Below are 18,647 nucleotides of genomic sequence, written 5' to 3'. Positions count from 1 at the left end.
ATAGTGGGTTGAGTGGTGCCCCCCACCCCGAAAAAGACATGTCCACATCCTAAATCCTGGGACCTGTGAGTATGGCCTTATTTAGAAAAAGTTTCCTTGCCGATGTGACTACGTTAAGACCCTTGAGATGAGATCATCGTGGGTCATCACGGTTGGTCCTTAGTCCAATGACAGATGTCTGTTACCAGGCACATGGAGGACAGACAGAGAAGAGAAGGCCATGCGAAGACAGAGGCAGATTGTGGTTATGCAGCCATGAGCTAAGGGAGAGCCACAGAAGCCGGATGAGACGGGGAAGGATTCTTCCTGTTGTAGCAGCTAACTCCCACATAACAAACACTCCCAAAGCAGCGGCTTGCAACCGAGGGGGTGGGAGAAGTTCGGGGTCCCTCGGCCGTCTCTTTCTATCTCTATGTGGTCCCCACGTGATCTCTCTACATGCCAGCTGAATCCTACTGTGGAAGCCACCACAAAGATCTGCCCAGCCTCACGGGAGGAATCGTAGCCTCTCCCTCTTGATGGGTGTATCCAAGAATTTGCAGATGGCACTACCAACTCAATCCAGCAGAGACGGTGGAGTCGACCGCTCAGCGCTCAGCATTACCTTGCTACGGGGGACAAGGAAGCTGCAACGTGTACATCCCAGCCACCGCGAATCATCTACCCAGTTAAGGGCTGGCTGCCTGGGAAAATCTATGTGCCCGGATCCTTCCAGTTTTCCATGAGAGCAGGAAACAGGAGGACCTCCACACGTCAGCAGGGTTTCGGTAGCCTGAGGGTGCAGGTGCTGGCTGTTGGGAATAAAAGCCCCTGCGGAGGCAGCGGGCACATGTACAGTACTGGGTCCCAGGGGATGTTGGCAGAGCACCTCCATCATCAGGCACGTAGTGCCCATTCCACGTGGAAATGTAGTGCACGGGGCTGGTGCCAGCTCACGGTATTGGGGAGAGTCAGGATTACTCAAATAAGTGGCCTTGGGGAAATCTGTTATTCCTTTAGGAAAGAATAATTACAAGACCCGTACCTCTCGTCATACAAAAATACAATTTTCAGAGGAATCAAAGAGCTAACTGCCAACAACAACAAACGGATGCAAGCATGGGAGGAAAGCATAGGTGTGGTGGAGATGGCCCTTCTAAGCGAGATCCAAATCCAGAGGCAATAAAGGAACAGACTGCCACATTACATAAAACCTAAAATGTAGCTATGACAGAGGACAACAAACAGCTGGAAAGAAGTGGGGCAAAAATGTCACATATGAAAGAGGAAGATAGAAGATGCTCAGAATGTAGAAAGAGCTCTTGTAAATCCGTAAGAACCTGAAAGATACCCTATAAAAAAAAGTGGGCAAAGAATATGAATTGGTGACTGAGAGGCTACAAATGTCAATAAAAAGTTGTTCAACCTCATGAATAACCAGAAGCATAAACAATAAAACTCAGTGAGGTACCATTTTATCTCCATTAAATGGGCAAAAGTTTTAAAAAGATTGATTATAGCCATCATGAGCTAGAGTGTGACTACACTTGCAAACAGTTTAAATTGGTTGAGCCATCCCGGACAACAGCTTGGTGGTAGTCACCAGAGTTAATACTGTTGCGCACTCTAAAATTCCACTTTGAGAAAGCGCTTCAGGAATATTCCCACAGAAACAGGAAGATGTAGACTGCAGCATTGTTGGTAAGAGAGGGAAAAGTGGAAAACAACCTAAGTGCTTACCAACAGGAAAATATTTAAATAAAATGGGACAAGAAATATGTATATACAACACGTTATGCCAAGAGATAGTCTTCTTCATTAACAATATAAGATGTATAGACACATGGAAAAAACATTACAAGAAAAAAAGAAGAGAAAAAAAGCAAAAGCAAGCTGTAGATCAATATTGTCCCCAGGGTCCCAGTGACATTTAAGAAATCCAAACCGAGTAAGTATACGCACACCATGTTTGCAGGTGCCTACGAAGGTTCTAGATTTCACACCAAACTGCTGTAGGGCTTAATACAGGCCAAGCGTTTCGTCTATGCAGGACACATGGTAAGGGCTGTGTTAGAGGTGGCCATTTGCATTTATATTTCTGTAAATATATAATAATGCATTCCTGGGTTACGTGTGTAATTTATAAGAGGACTTCTGTGATTGCCTAACACTGCCTGCCCAGGGCAAGGCCATTTATTATTAATCCCTCCCTCCAGAGAGCCCCGGCACGGGGTGTGCCACCTCACAGCCACAGGGGAACACCTGTCACAAAAGCCATCCCGCTGTTCCCACCCGTCTAGGCCGCCAGGCGAGACCCCAAGGTCTCCACCCACCGCCTTAAGCCCCGACCTCTCGCTTTCCTGCAGTGCGCAAGCGCCAGGAGGCGTGCCCAGCGCTCGCCAGCCCCGCCCCCAGGAGCGAAACGTCACTGAGCTGCGCCGCGCTCTGTTTGACGTACCTGAGACCCGCCTTCCGGAAGGAGGCCCCAGCGGCTGACTATGGCGACCGCCGCGGAGCAGTGGGTGCTGGTGGAGATGGTCCAGGCGCTCTACGAGGTGAGCTTGGCGGCCCGAGCGGCCCAGGACCACACCCGGCCCTGGAGGGGTGGGACGGCCCCTGTGGGTTTGTGGTCTGAGTCCCGGGCAGGGTTGGCTGGGTCACGCCCGGACCTTCGTCGTCCCTCGCTGGAGAGGCTCGCGGGGGAGGCACGGGCGGGAGCGGGAACCGAGGGTCTCCGTCCGGGCACGGGAAAGGAACAGGTGGGAGGGGGCGCAGGAGCGAGGCTGGTCCTTAGAAACCAGAGTTGGGACTGATGGTGAAACAGGGTGGTGAAAATGGAGTGGAAGATCTCAGCCTGGGAAGGTCTTAGGGGTTTCAAGTCCTCGGGACTGTGGATCAGGTAAGAGGGGAACGAATCGCAGTAGAAAGGAGTTCGTTTTTGTCGGGGCGAGGGTTTAGGAAAGCCGAATGATTTAGGAATGAGGAATATGAAATAGTTTGTCATTCTTCCACAGGCGTCTCATTTTCTGTCTTGTAAAGATAGAACACTTTTTAGAGATTTTTAAAGGCGGAACAATTACGAGTGCTTTCAAAGGCTGTCTGTTTCACGTGTGTCAGGTGACAGCTATGATAGCAGAACTTAAGTCTTAGAGAATGTTCATTCACTTGACATGTGTTTACTGAGCTTCGATACCCCATCCGGTAGAACTTTCTGCATGTCGTGTATCTGAGCTATTCAGTGTAGCAGCCACTAACCACAGGTGGCAGTTAGGCATTTGGAATGTGCCCAGTGCAAGTGAGGAACTAAGTATTTCATTTCATTTCATTTCGATGTATATTTACATAGTTACGTGGTGACTAGAGGCCAAGGTATTGGGACGGCACACATCTAGACACTAGGGATAGTGCAGTGAACAAACATGCAAAAATGCCTGTGCTTATAGAGCTCGTATTTGTTTAAAGCAAATACCAATTTTCTTTTGATGATTTGTTAAAAACTTAACATAGCTGCCTACTGCCAGGGGAGACCATGGTGTCTTCCCCAAAGAACTTACCAGGGCTTCCTGAAAAACAGTTGACAGAACAGGTGTGGCGTAAGTGATGGCTAATACTAAGCTAATTACGGTAACTAAGAGAAGAGCCACTGAAATTGAATTTTTTAAAAAATGAATAATTTTCTGTTGTATGTTGTTGCTTGTTTTTTGAAGGGTGCGTAACTGACCAAGACTCAGGTGTCCTCTTGGATGTAACATTTCCAGGAAAAGAAGCTGCATTTGTGATTTTGATTAATTCACTAGACAATTGGTATCTCAGTTTTTCTTAGGATGGTTTCTTTCTGGAGTGGGATGCTTCGTGATTTAGGCAGATGTTTGCCTACTGGAATATAATTATTGAGAAAAGCAAAAGAAAGAAGTAATCGTGTATGTAACCTTTGTACGTAGTCAGAAAGACATTTGCACATTGACTTAGGAGTTCATCTCTGAATCTGCAGTTTTCCTGTTTCCATATTCTGAATTTTTTTAAACTATGGTAAATCATCTTCACTTCCTTTCTGTCTGATGTTTCAAAATAGTTTGTATTTACATTTCTGACTGTCTCTTTTAAGTGGTTTTTCCAATGACGGCCTGTTGGAGTAGATCACTCTGTAACTGACTGAGGTTTAGTTGCTATCTGGAGTCTTCCACATGTACTTACCGTGTCCAGTTGTGCAAAACACAAAAGTCAGCTGTACATCTTGGAAATGTGCGCTTGAAGACGTGGCATGGATGATTTCAGTAAGGTGTCTGTGTGCCTATTGACATGAAACACACTGCATACTTGTGGGGAACTACTGCAGAAAAAAGACCTGACGTTCCTTTAGTCATTTATACAGTCTTGTTTTTGTTTGTTTTTTTCCCCAGCCATGTTCCCAGAAGGATTTAAGGAGGCTTATTAGAAGCTTATCAGATAGAATAGAGTGAGATGTGCAGAACTCTTAAGAATTGTGGAAACTGATTTCCACGTAACTCTTTTAACTGACCTGGGGTAGACAAGGGTGGTAGCAGGCGGGTGAAGCTATGAAGCGTTCATTACTGTCCTTTCCCACCAATAGGAAGGTACATCGTCTGACGGATCTGATAGTTGATATTGTTTGACCTGTTGGGATTCTGCATAAACTTTTATTTTAAAAAGTAAATTCCTTTCCTACAGAGGTTTTAAAGCTGCACTATTAAAGATTTATCATGTGAAGGAGAAATTACCAACTGTTAGAAGTGGGGATGGGGTGCCTGGGTGGCTCAGTCGGTTGAGTGTCTGACTTCGGCTCAGGTCATGATCTCATAGTTTGTGGGTTCGAGCCCCGCGTCCGGCTCTGTGCCGACAGCTCAGAGCCTGGAGCCTGCTTCAGATTCTGTGTTTCCTTCTCTCTCTGCCCCTCCCCCACTCACACTCTCTCTCGGTCTTAAAAAATAAAATAAAAGATTAAAAAAAAAGAAAGAAATGGGGAAAGGAATGAGTGGAAATGAAAAGAGTTTGAAAATAACTCTTAAGAAATAATAGGTTAAAGGTCATGGGAGGCGATACATACAGGTGCATTACATTTTATGTGCAGATTTTGGAAGGGTTCACTTCATTTCTTTTTTGGTTTTTGACTCACTCTTAGGCTCCTGCTTACCATCTTATTTTGGAAGGAATTCTAATTCTCTGGATAATCAGACTTCTCTTCTCTAAAACTTACAAGTTGCAAGAACGATCTGATCTCACAGTCAAGGTAAGAAATTAAATTTCTTTTATTATTCACTGTATGATTACAGTGGCTACATCTTTCCAAAAAGTACTTGTGGCGACTGAACTAGGTATGCTAAAATGTTTTCTGTTATGTAAGCAAATCAAAGACAGTGAAACCTCAGGGTACCAAAATACAGGGAAGCCAGGAACAAAGTCGACACCGAGAGGAATACCACGTCAGAGACCTCTGCACGTGGCTAGAGGCCAGCAGCAGTCTTAGGAATAGATGGTGGAAGGGAAGCTTCTGGATTTCGATTGTCGATGCGCAGGATTACATGAGTTGCTCAGGAAAACCACCATGGTTTCTGAAACCCGAATGAAAGTTTTCCCTGTGTTCTTCCTAAAGGAAGTTCGGGGTTGAAAAGAATCTTCCCACCTCCCTACCCCAAACCCAGTTTTGATGCCTTCTCTGGTACGGGGCCCAGCCCAAGGCCTACCTGGGTGAACCTTAGGAAACAGAAGCGTCTAGAGGCCACGAGGAGTTCCGTGCGCCGGAGGGATGAGGGCGCTTGTGAACAGGAAGTGCATCCTGGTCACTCAGTAGGAGCACTCAGGAACTGTGCCCCAGTGCAAGAGGGAAGAGCGGTTGTGACTGTGGTGTGGTCTCTGTCGCTCCGACTCTTTCCCCGCCCGGCCCCTGTAGCACCGTGCCCGAATGCTTATAAAAAGCCCAACAGCTTGGGCTCACCCGGCAGCACTGAGTACAGCACGGAGACCGAGCCGTCCCAGGAACAAGTGCTGGGGAACAGAATGAACGCAGCGGCGTGGCCTTCGCTTCCCCGGTTGCACTCCCTGGCTGCGGTCATCCTGGTCGTTAATATTAATCGTGGGGGAGGTGTCAGGCCGTGTCCCCCCGGGGACGTGCAGCAGATGGTCCCCGGGCCATCGGAACGTTTTGTTCTGAGGGCAAAAGCGTTTTGGAGGCCTGACTAAAGCAGAGTAGGAGAGATCTCATTGCGCGATTTTGCATAACCTTTTCCAGGCCAATGGATCTTTGAACCTGTGTTTGGAGACGTATGCTAACCTTGACCGGAGATGCCCGCCCTCCCCCCCTCTTATCCTGACTACCTGTGGGATTAGCATGCCAGGGAACGCTCTGGACAGCATTGCAGGAAGACTGGGCCATCCAGGGCAGAGGTCCTTGGCGTTTCAGAACTCCTCGAGAGTGATCGGGTGGCCGTGCAGCTGGTTTCTAGCTCAGCTTTTTAAGGGGTGGATCATTCCCAGTCTTTTGAGTTTTCATTTCTACACATGGCAATCCACGCACATAGACATTTTTTTAAAGAATGACCAACCGTGATTTTAGGGCGGTCCTCTGAAAGCCAAACTCAGCAAGATCCGGTAACCGTGGCCATCTTCCCCTGAAAGCCAGGGAAGAACACAAACTGTGACCATGGCAGTGGTGCTTGTAAAGCTTCCCTTCTGGCATCACAGACGCAGTGCCCGGGTCTGGGCTCTGTAGACCTGCAGTCTCTCGCACACGAGGGGATCGCTGGCCGCTTCTAACACCCGTCTCCACGGCCGCAGGTGGCCTCGGGGCCGCCGCTCTCTGCCGCGCGGTCGTCGGCAGAAGCAGATGAGGACTTTATTGGTTGATTTGTAGCAGAAATCTGGGGACAGAACGGTCGCCGTCCCGTGACTAGACCCTGCTGTATTTTAACTCCTTTCCTCCCGTAGGAAAAGGAGGAGCTGATTGAAGAGTGGCAGCCGGAACCTCTTGTCCCTCCCGTCTCCGGAGACCATCCTGCTCTCAACTACAACGTCGTTTCAGGGTAAGTTGGTTCACTCCTCCACGGACTTGCACTTGGTCTCCCGTGGGTATACTCACCAAAGCACACACTGGTTTGTGTAGTGTTTCTTTTTTAACAGAAATAAAACATTCGGAAATTTCCGGAGATCGGAAACGCTCTGCTTTAGATCCCAGTATATAACTCTGTTCTAAGGATGGTGTGGCCGTTGTGTATAGTCTCCGATTTGGGCATTGCAGTTCGTCCTTTCTTCTGTTAAAAAAAAAAAAAATGCTTTTTTTGGGAACAATACATGCTCACAGTAATACGTCCAATAGCGAGACACCCTTAAAATGAAAAGCGGCGCTCCTGCTTTCCTCACCGTGGTCGTTTCTGAGTCTAGATCTGCGTGGGTACCTTTGTGAGCAGGTGTTAGCGGCGTGCGCTCACTGCCGTTGACTCGTCAGCTGCGGGCGACGCTGACTCCCAGTCCCAGCTCTGACCCTTGAGCCTGTTTGCGCCGCCTCCCTCCCCGCTTCCAGGGTCTTTTCCAGCTTTGACTTGGCTTCCCCCGTTGCGTATCTTTCTTGCCGTATCTGCTTTCTTCAGCTCAGAAGTGTTTTAAGTTTACGGAAAATACCTGACACAAGCGTACCCACCGCCCAGAATCAATAGGCGTGAACATTTTGCTGTCTTCGAATCCACCTTAAAAAAGAAAGAAAACGTTTCAGTTACTGCGAAAGAACCCCTTCCCATCTACCACTTTCTCGTAGCTCCCACACAGGATAACCGTTACCTTGAAGTTGGTGGATGCCTCTCCTTTGCTTATCTTTGTACTTTTGACACGTCTGCCTGACGCCAGGAGATGGTTCAGTACTTTGTCTATAAAACTGTGATGCAGGCTGTCTCCTGAGTGTGTATCCTTCCACTTCTGGTCTGATCTTAGGGAGTCTTGTATTCTTCACGTCGTGGTTTCTTTGGTCCTACGGAATTTTTACGTGTTCTCGCCTCGCACTTACTGGTCGTTAACGCTGTGGTGGAGTCCTTCCCCCACCCCAGAGGCCGAATCCGCCTGTTTCTGTATGGTGGTCAGCTATCCCAGCATTCCTAAGTTGAATTGTCCACTTTCTGCCGCTGAGTAGAGATTTCCCTTCTTTTGTGTCCACGTCCTTCTAACGGGTCTGATTCTGGCTTTATTTCTATTCTTTTGGTATATTTGTCTCTCCTTCTGCCAGAACTCCATATAAATAGCACAGCTTAAGAATAGGCTCTGGGACACCTGGGAGGCTCGGTTGGTTGAGCGTCTGACTCTTGATCTCAGCTCAGGTCCTGATCTCGTGGTTAGCGGGATCGAACCCCGCATCAGGCTCTGCACTGACAGCGTGGGGCCTGCTTGGCCTTCTGTCTCTTCCTCTCTCTGCTCCTCCCCTGCTCGTGTTTGTGCATGCACTCTCTCTCTCTCTTTCTCTCAAAATACACATTGTAAAAAAGAACAGGCCTTGGCTAGAGTGAGTCCTGCACCTCCTTGTTCTTCAGAATTGCTTGGACTGCTCACAACTGTCTCCTTCGGTGTGAGTGTCACTGGGACTGATCACATTTGACCAAAAACGGAGCTTGGGTTTGCGGCCAGGCAGTGCACCGATTTGGATTAATTGGAATCTTGCTGATAATGAATCTTGTCACCACGTGCCCGGGGTGTCACTCATATACTTAGGTCTCTTATGTCCTGCAGTAAATTTACATAGCTTTCTTCATAAAGACTGCTTATCTTTTTTTTTCCTACTTTTTATTTTGAAATAAGAGATTCACATGCGGTTGTGAGAAATAACCCAGGGACATCCCGCGTGTACCCTTCATCGGTTTCCACCCATGGTAACGCCTGCTTAACAACCAGGACGTGGATGTTGTGTATCTTTTAATAGATTCGTCTCTAGGTACCAGAGCGTATTCATTTCTGTCGGGAGGAGCATCTTTGTCTTTCTGGTCCCGTGTTACTGCACACCTCCCAGTGCGGTGTCGGATGGGAGCGGTGACGGGGGCCTCAGTGTCTCGGTGGCTTCTCAGAGATCATCTGGATCAAGTTACGGTCTTCCTTTCTCTTCTCCATCTGCTAAGGGAACTTCTTCGTTAGTTTTTTAAAATCAGAATATTAACTGTTATCCCAAGTGTTCCTGTGTCTGTTGAGATGACAGATGGCTTTTCTGCCCCAAGCAGTTACCGTGTCAGATTATACCGATAGGGTCTTTAAGTTATGCACACGCGTAAGTTTGTGTGAGAAAAACTGCCACCCGCCGTGCCGTCCGTCCTCACGAATCATCCAGATCCCGACTGTCTAGAAGCGATCACGGTGTTTCTTTAGCCTCTCTTGTTTTTCTGCGATTTTCCTGTATTTTTCTAAGGAACTTGCTTATGCTGTTATTTCTTGATTATATTCGTTCTTTTCCGGTTTTCATTTTGTCCGTGAATTGCAGGAGGTAAAGGCCGGCTCTCCGAGAACACGCACACCCGCCCTCCCCAGGCCGCAGTCGCCCCTCTGCCACCTTTGTGTGGCCGAGAAAGGCGGCCGCAGAAGGTCGGCGGCCTGTGCGGCCCCGGCTGTGGTGTGGCCTCCTGGGCACCTGCCACGAGCACCCGCGGGCCTTTCCGCCCTCCTCCTGGCAGGTTTGTGGCCGCACCGCGTGTCCCTGGATTACTTGGCGCACACAGTTTTGTGGCCGCGTCAGTATCATTCATTGGTGGAGCTCGGCATCCTTTGTTTTCGGCATCGGGATTACGTTTGCTCGCACGCTCCTGTTTTCCTCATTCGTTGGCCCGCTTGCTCGCTTCCCCACGTCGGTGTGACTCGTCCTGCCGTCTGCATTCAGAATGGTCACACGTACCCGCTGCCCGTAGCGGCCCGACTGCTGCCCAGAGCCGCCTTCCCTGGCCCCCCACCTGCAGTCAGGACGTCCGCAGAGCCTCCCGAGGAAGCTCTGTGGAACTCGTTTTTGGAGACCTTACGCATCCTAAAATGGCTTCGTATTCTCTTTGGCCCTGGTGTGCTCGTGTTACCGGTTCTTACTGGTCTGTCAGACACCTCAGCGTCTGGTGACCCACAGCATCCATATTTGTGTCACCGTGTGCAACATTTTCACTGTCGTCGCGAGCGGTGTGTAAACAGTCGTAAAAACCACAGAGAATCTTGAAGGCCGTTTTGCTGTGGTTGATGATCTTGGTTACTTTTCAATTCACGCAGGAGGGCTTTTCGTTCAGTGCCAAGTTGACGCAAGAGAAAGTGAAGTTACTTAGCCTGGAGAGATTTTTTTCTTTAAAAACCAGCCTTATTGGCGTATCATCCGCGGACCGTAAAAGCCACCCTTTTAATTCACCACAGTTAAGTGGGTTTTAGTATGTTGGCAGAGCTGTGCAGCCATGGACATCATCTTATTTCAGAATGTTTTTATCACCCCAGAAAGAAATCCTACAGCCACTCTTGTTCTGTCCCCTTCCCCCAGCCCCTGACGCCCCCTCATCTGCTTTCCCTGCATTTGACTCTTGTGGACATTTCGCCCCAAAGGAGTCCCGCAGTTTGCGGCCCTTCACTTAGCGGCATCTTTTCCAGGTTCGTCCTGTGTCATAGCTTGTGTCAGTGCTTTATTCAGCTTTATGGCGGAATAATAAAATAATTTCACTCTAAACACGTCACACTTTGGTTGTATACTTGTCAGCCGTTGGGCGTTTGGATTGTTTCCACCCGAAAGAAGAAAAAGTATATCCGTATGTGAACTCCTACGAATGGCTGCGTGTGCGGGCACGGGTGTTTGTTTCTCCTGAGTGTGTACCTGAGAATGGGGTTCGTTGAGTTATACGGGAGCTTACTCTGAGGAACCACCAGTCCGTTTTACAAAGCGGCTGCATCGTTTTCCGTTCCCACCAGCAGGACGTGAGAGTTGTGATTCTCCACCTCTTGGCCTACGCTTACCGTCTTTCATCACAGCCCCCCGGGGGGCGGGAGGTGGGAGGTGGGACCCCACTGCATTTCCCTGATGACTGATGAAGATGAGCGTCTTTTCATGTGCTACTTGGCCACTTATATATCTTCTCCGGAGAATTACCCGCTTAAGCCCTTTTGCGGGGGGCAGGGGGGGCGGGGCGGGCGGTGGCTGTCTTTTATCATTGAATCGTAAGAGTTCTTTATATTTTTTGGATGCCATTCCCTTATCAAATATATGACAGGCAGATATTTCCCCCATTCTGTTTGTCACTTCCCTGATCCTGTGCTTCGAAGCACAAATGTTTTTAATTTTAATGAAGTCCAGTCTGTCTCTTTTGTCCGTTTGTTTCTTGCGCTTTTGTGTTAGATCTTAAAATCTTCCTTCCTCTAATCCGGGATTACCAAGATTTACTCCTTTGTTTTCAAAGAGGACGGCTCAGTGTCCCATTTTTCATTCTGTAGACTTATATCTGATTTCTGGTTTCAGCAGGGCCCCCTCCCTCCAGTTGTCCTTCGGACTTTGAGTTTATAGTCATGCCTTATCAGAGAGTCAGTCTCCTATCTTTCTGCAGAGCGGGAAGGGGATCTGTGTGAATGACTGCTTCTCCTAAGAAGGTTTTCAGGCTGCCCTGTAGCCCGCCCGCCTGGCCCCACGTGCACAGGCAGCCTTGTCCCCAGCGTGGGAGCATTTTCCAGGAGTTGGGGCCCGGCTCCTCACTGCCCGCCCACACGCAGCTTTCTCTCTGCTTTGACCTCTCACACACAACGCGTCCTCTCTCCTTGGGTCCTGGTCTTCCGAGCATCAGATACACAGACCTTGGAGGCATTTTATGTGCCATCGAAGAGGCCACAGGTTGAAAGGGGTTTTTCCCTTCCTTCTGTTTTGTTTACCGGAGGTCACTGCTAGGTCTTTGTATTAATACGAAATCCTCCCGTTCCTGGAATAAACTCTATCTAAGCAGGGCCGTTTGGTTAGTTTGTGTACGTTGCTGCATTTGTTTCGCTGATGTTTGGGATTTTTAACACGTGTGTGGAAAAATGAGTTTCTTCTCTTGCTTTCCCTTCCCGTGCCTGGTCCGGTTCTGGTGTCAGATGTAACGAGTCTTACCGCTTCCTTAGCCACAGTGCCGTGGCAGTGCTCACAACACTGGCACCATCTTCAGCCCGTGCAGTGTGCCCTCCCTCGGGGCTGCGTGTTCCGGGCCCGGGGACTTCACGTGTGCCCTGACCGCAGTGGGGAAGGCTGTTCCGATCTTCCTTGAAGAAGGCGCGCTTTAGGTAGCGGGTGGGGATCACGGGCGCACGGAAGGCTCTGGTTTGGAGAACTACCCTGTGACCTCACCACTGTGGCCCAGCTCCATAAAGCTGGGGATTAGGGTCGTCTGGCTTTGGGGGGGGTGGGGCAGAGAGTGGCTGCATGCCGCCTGGACTGTCCACCGGCCTCAACCCCCGTCAGTAAGTTGCCCTGAGGAAACTCTGTCAGCAGTGTCATCATTTTTCGATCTTAAAGGCCTTCTCAGTCTGGAAGGTACTTTACTGACCCTCCTCCGCCTTCTAACAAGTATGTATTTGTTGTGGTGTGTGTTCTGTTGATCCTAGGTTTTTAATCCTGGATTTGACGTCTTCAGTGAGTTTGTTGGTTTTTTTTTTTTTTTTCCAATGTTTTTATTTATTTTTGAGACAGAGAGAGACAGAGCATGAGCAGGGGAGGGGCAGAGGGAGAGGGAGATGCAGAATCCAAAGCAGACTCCAGGCTCCGAGCTGGCAGCACAGAGCCCGACGCGGGGCTCGAACTCACAGACTGTGAGATCATGACCTGAGCCGAAGTCGGACGCTCAACCGACTGAGCCACCCAGGTGCCCCTTCAGTGAGTTTTTAAAGCTGTTTAAAGTTTTTAAAGGAAGTTTTGGCTACAGTCATTTAGTAATTGTCTGTTTCTTAATGTTTTCCAATGTATCGGCAGGAAGCAGTTGATAGGATTATGTTGAGCGTGCAGATGTAAAGCACACACAGTCCTTTGCATGCGGATGAGTACAGGGGCACATCTGTGGGGTCACGTTTCCCTTGTTTGTGTGCCTTTCTCAGCCAGATGTGCCAGGAGCTTGTCTTCTGGTTCATTTGAGGCCCTGTGTTATTTTTCTCCACGAGGGGCCTCTTGTAGACACAGGTGCTAACCCTCTCCTCTCCGGTCAGCGCCCACACAGGGCAGCTCCATGCACCTCCTCTCTGGTTTCCTTCCGTCCCTTCTCCTCCCCACTGTAATACTTCCATTGAGCCGTCACTCGTCACTTGATGTTACGCATTGTATGTTATTAAAATGATACATTTTATTATTATGCATGTATCGTTGATCTTAAAAATAGTTATTTTGCCAGTAAAAACGGGTTTGTTTGGGAATAAAAGAAGATTGCGATTTCGGACCAGCAAGCTATGGCTAAACCACAGGCAAGTGCAGCAAAGAAGGGAGAAGAATGTTATTTCTCGGAGGAGGAGGAAGTCGAGAGGGGTTGTTTTAATGAAAGTCCACTGGAGGAAAGCGAAAGTCCAGGGAGGGTCAGTTTTTTATAGGAGATGCTCTGTCCATCTCTCCTGTTGGGGCCTGTAATTGGTGGTTTATTCTGTCGGGGTCTGTAGTCAACAGTCCTTCCCGTGATTGACATTGAGTGGTGCCGCTCCCCTCCCAGCCTCACCTCCTGGCATCCGGGGTCCACTTGGGGTTTGCCTTTGTTAATTTCACAGTGCCTTTGGAACCACATCTTAACGGTTTGTGAATGTATGTTTTTAATCTTGTGCTGCAGACTTCACTCTGATTTTTTATTCACACTTGCTTTTTGAACATGCATTTGAGTGCCTGCTATGTTCTAGGAATGTGCTGAGCACATGCGATAAATCAAAATCTTGCTTCTTTTGGGACAGACAGCCCAACAGTCAAGTAAAAAGGATGTTAGCTGGTGTTAAGTGACAACGGGGAAACCTCAGAGCAGGGCAGACAGACGCCGCGGGGACTCCCGATGTACTTCTTGTTCAGTTCCTCTGACTGCTGCGTGCCATTCGGTTGTGTATTCGCTGTTTCCGTCACGATGGGCATCTCAGCTCTCCCCACTCCCCACTGCCACAAAAAATCTGGCGATTATCCCCGTGTGGGGACTCTCTCTGGAACCAGGAGTGGGGGGCTAACACATGCCTGTCTCATTTCCCTGGGGGACTTCTCTACATGGTGATGCACCCATCCACTCCCCCGAGTTAGTCTATGGGGTCCAGTTTCCCCATAGCCCTGTTGGCTAACATTGTTTTATTTTGTATTTTTCTGATTATCGCAGCCTTTGAGTATCATTTCATCCACTGACTAGCTGCCGGGGTCTTCCCCTTGTGTGAGTGCCCCTTCATATGTCTCACCTCTTCTTTTACCGCATTCTTCGCCTGTATTTGATTAGCACGAATCCCGTGTACCATGTAGACTTTAATCTGTGGTCACTTGTTGAGGTAGTATTCTATTATGTTGACTTCAAGACGCACGTTCTTTTTGCTTTTCCTGTTTCACAGCCTCTGAAGTGGGGATGAATCCTGCAGCTGAGAACCGTCGTCAGCAGTGACCGGGGGGGGGGGCGGGGGGGGGGGGGTGGTGTCCCCACCTGTGTATCGAGCACTTGCTCACGGCTGTGCCCACTGCCAGCACTTCGGTTTTTACAAACACTGCTGGCAGGTAAATCAGCGGTTGGCGGGGGAAGGGGCCCGACCCCTCCAAGCCGGAGACGAGAGGCTGCACTGACGAAGGCTTTGAACGTCCCTTTGTCAGACTTCTGCCTGTGGGTGATCCCGGCTCGCTTTTAGAATTGTCATTCGGTCAGGGGAAAGATGAGTTGAGTCCAGTAGGGAAGTCCCGGCGTCAGAACTTGGAGCGTGGGGGACACTAACCTGCCAGGTAACCTCAGAGATGGTGGGGGAGCATCCTAGACAACACGGGGTCCTCCCGGTGGCGGGGGGAGCGTGTTGTCTGAACACCCGTGAAATCCACGACTTAGGGGAGGACGAACAGTGGAGACTTGGGCGAAGAGGTTAGGACTGTGTTGATGGACTTACCCTGCTTATGTTTTCCTTTTCATAAGTACAGACGTACTGGGACAAATCTGTGTCGAAGCGTACCTAGTAGGACCGTTCATTAAACGTAAACTACAAAATTCTAACACGACAGAACATTACATTTTAGTTGGCACTGGTTTTCTTTCTTGGCGCTAGGTAAAAACCTACCATTGGCATTTTAGATTCACTGAAGCACAGTAAATCTCTTTATCACCGGCTGTTGACTGTGTGGTGTCTTCATCGAACCAAAATTCTTCATTTTGACTCAGATTCATCCATTTTGGTCTCAGTGTTTGGGGACTTACCAGCAACGGTTTCTACTCCAAGGTCACAAGGACATCCTTCTACATTTTCATCTGTTATGTCTTCCAAAACATCTTTTGTGGTTTTAATATGTCTAGAATTAATCTGGGTACGTGTTTATCCAAGTTGATTTTTCTCCATGGGGAAGAGAGGTGTGTAATTTGGTAGTTTGTGGGGCAGCTGCTGTCACTCACAGGTATTTGTGTGCACAGTTCTCTTGAGTTCTAGTCTTTCCTCGCTCTGGGTGCCTGTTCTGGCACTGCTACCCGACCCATCGTTTTTGTTTGTTTGGTTTCTTTAATGTTTATTTCTTTTGAGACAGTGAGTGAGCAGGGGAGGAGCAGAGGGAGGCGGAGAACCCCAGGCAGGCTCCTCGCGATCAGCACAGAGCCCACAAACCGTGAGATCACGACCTGAGCCGAAATCAAGAGTCAGGGTGCTTAACCGACTGAGCCACCCGGGCGCCCCCTCAACCCATTGTTAATGGGGTTCTGGAATACTAGTTTCCTTCTGGTAAAGCATCATCCTGTTTCTAAATTCACTTGAAATTACCGACTCTCACTAATAGTGAGGTTGTGAGTTTGGATCGGAAAGGGTTTTATTTTTCCTGCAGCTAGCCCTCTGAGGCCTTGATTATGGAGATGTCTTTCTAGATTGGCTTTATTTGCTCCTGGGAGAGACCCCGAAGGCTCTCATACTCCCGCGTTCCTTGTTACGTGCCCAGCGTGACGTTCCTGCTAGCCTGCGTGGAGCACAGGCGTGAGCTTCCGTTTCTTGCTGGAGACTGGTTTCCCTCCCCGCTCCCAGTGCCGGACAGAAGCAAGATCCTCGCGTCCCTATGCCGCGGTGCCTCTCGGCGGCTTGCCGGCTGTGGTTAGGGGCTTTGGGCGTACTTCCTTTTGACGGTTTGATTTCTCTGCGTGTTAGTTTTCGTACAGCGGCCGTGACTTTTCCAGCAGCAGCCTTAGTACAGACTTGTCCACGCAGGTGTTTTGGTTTTCCATGTCTGTGGGAGCGCCAGCACCTCCACGCGGGGACCGTCGGGAAGCTCAAGGGCGAGAAGCAGGAGGCCGAATGGATGCTGGATTCAGAAGCAGAGTGGGTGGCTTGAAGCAGAAGCCCTGAGGCCAAAGGGAAGAGGGAGGGAGACATTTAGAGAGCACCTTATCTAGCAATGGCCCCCAGAGGTGGGTTCCTTCCGTACTTTAGAGATGAAGAAGCCGAGACCCCCAGCGGCCGAGGAGCGTCCCCGAGCGCCTGGAGCCGCCGGGAGCCAAGAGGCAGAGGGCGTCTGTCTGGCTGACCGCAGCCCTTCCCTGCGTCCTCCTGCCTCTTGTACAGGTTCACCTACTTCTGTGAATTTACTTCGAGTGCCCGTTCTCTTCCTTCCCTGCGTTCCCACATCTTCTGTTTCTCGCATAAGAAACCGGTTCCGATCGCACGTCCCGAGAGCCGTGTTTCCAGTCTTTTCTGACGGCAGCGCGTCTTCCAGAGCACCGCGTGTGCACAGCGGTGCACGTGTACAACTGAGGCAGGCTCGCGCCGCAGTCCTTGCCCTGGGCCTGTGCTCTGACGGCCTCCGTCCAGCTCTGCCCGCGGCTTCCTTCGGCCCCGAGAGCCTGGTCGAGACCACGTTGGCTTCACTAGCTCGTGACCCCCGGTTTGGCCCCGTGTTTTTGAAGCGTGGCCTTGAGGAGTGTTGGCAGCAGGGGACGTGGCAGGTGGCCTCAGTAGCTGTCTCCTGTCCCGTCCCAACTCCGATCCACACCCCCGGGCTGCTGGCCGCCCTGTCTGCCCCACACCCTACCTCTTGAGCAGTAATCCAACACCAACTTCAGAACCCCTGCATACTTTTTTCGGTGGCTTTCCAGAGTTAACGTGTATTTTTGAGCCACTTAACTGCAAGCCCTGAGCTTGTTCTGCCTGTTCTTGCTTTTGATGGTGCTGTTTTTAGATTTCCTTCCTATTTGTCTTATTCCAGAGTTTTTTCTGAGGTACCTCATGTACTTGTTTCTTCATGAGTTTTAAAATCAAAATGAAGATTTACCACTAATCTGTGTTGGAATTATCACTCACTTTTGTTTTTTACTTGAGTGGAACAAAGTAGCCTAATATGAATAGAGCTAATGGCCGATTTTTAACGTACCATTTGCTAACTGTACACGTTAGAACTAACGAAAAGAGCTGGAAGACGAGGATGCAGGTCGGGTAGAGTGACAACACTTGTGTGTCTCGTGAGCCACCAGGGCGGGTGGTGCCGCGTCCCTGTAACGTGAACGTCGTCTGGTCACACGTACCTCTCTCCTCTCTTTCCCCAGCCCTCCGAGCCACAACATTGTGGTGAATGGAAAAAAGTGTGTAAACTTCGCCTCGTTTAATTTTCTTGGATTGCTGGATGACCCTCGGGTCAAGGTAAGTGGCCCCCGCGCTGGAGGCAGCAGGATTCCCTGCGAAACTGGGCCTGAAATAGACAAACGGAGGGCGTCGGGAAGGGCTCTCTCTGCTGCTGGTTGCTGTCACAGCGTCGCCCGGCAGAGCCGGAACCTGGTCTCGACAGAGGGTGGGCGATACGGGCGTCTGACGTGGCTCCGTGGCGGTGACACGCAGAGACCCGCGGGAGGCGGCCCAGGTAGTCGTGGGAGGCACGTCTGGGAACCCAGTCCATCTCCCGTTGGGAGTACGGGCCAGGAAGCTGTTTGGAGGACAGACTTTTGCCCGGAAACGCCACGAAGTATAAAGGCATTGAGTTAACCAAGTTTGGATAGGTTAAAACACAACTCTTCCTCGTTTTAAGTTCTGTCCCTAAATCTTTACATGTGTCTGCTCTTTATATCCTGTTGTTAGAATGGCCACGGTTCTAAGAAAGGAAGCAAAGTTGGGGGGGGGGGGTTGGGTTGCCATGTGGGTTGGAGAACAGGATATGTCAGTTTTGAACTCTGAAAGATACGTTATTAAAACCTGATTTTTCTTACATGCACGAAGGCAGCGGCTTTGGTGTCCTTGAGGAAGTACGGCGTGGGGACCTGCGGGCCTAGAGGGTTTTACGGCACATTCGGTATGTTTCTGCCCTCTCTTCCAAACTACTGCTTTTTTTTTTTTTTTTTTTTTTTTTTTATGTTTATGTTTATTTTTGAGAGAGAGTGCATGTGAGCAGGGGAGGGGCAAAGAGAGAAGGAGACAGAAGATCTGAAGCAGGCTTTGTGCTGACAGAGAGCCTGACGCGGGGCTCGAACTCATGAACCGCGAGATCATGACCCGAGCAGAAGTTGGATGCTTAACCAACTGAGCCACCCAGGCACCTCCAAACTGCTGCTTTTAAG

General features: G+C 49.6%; 1 protein-coding gene across 2 annotated transcripts in view; it reads left to right on the top strand.

The window, feature by feature from the left end:
* Nucleotides 1-2,403: 2,403 nt before the first annotated feature.
* Nucleotides 2,404-18,647, top strand: part of SPTLC1 (serine palmitoyltransferase long chain base subunit 1) — a 54,139-nt gene continuing 37,895 nt past the window's right edge. For both annotated transcript variants that reach the window (XM_078436075.2, XM_078436074.2), the window contains exons 1-5: nt 2,404-2,534; nt 5,120-5,227; nt 6,922-7,016; nt 17,646-17,739; nt 18,310-18,382. In XM_078436075.2, coding sequence (XP_078292201.2) covers nt 2,478-2,534; nt 5,120-5,227; nt 6,922-7,016; nt 17,646-17,739; nt 18,310-18,382 — 427 coding nt within the window. In that variant the 5' untranslated portion in view covers nt 2,404-2,477. The remainder of the gene's footprint in view (nt 2,535-5,119; nt 5,228-6,921; nt 7,017-17,645; nt 17,740-18,309; nt 18,383-18,647) is intronic.

Source organism: Panthera onca, chromosome D4 (assembly GCF_046562875.1).
Source record: "Panthera onca isolate mPanOnc1 chromosome D4, mPanOnc1 haplotype 2, whole genome shotgun sequence".
In the NCBI taxonomy this organism is placed as follows: Eukaryota; Metazoa; Chordata; class Mammalia; order Carnivora; family Felidae; genus Panthera; species Panthera onca.
The sequence above is the reverse complement of the archived record's forward strand: the minus strand, read 5'-3'. Positions and strand labels throughout refer to the sequence as shown.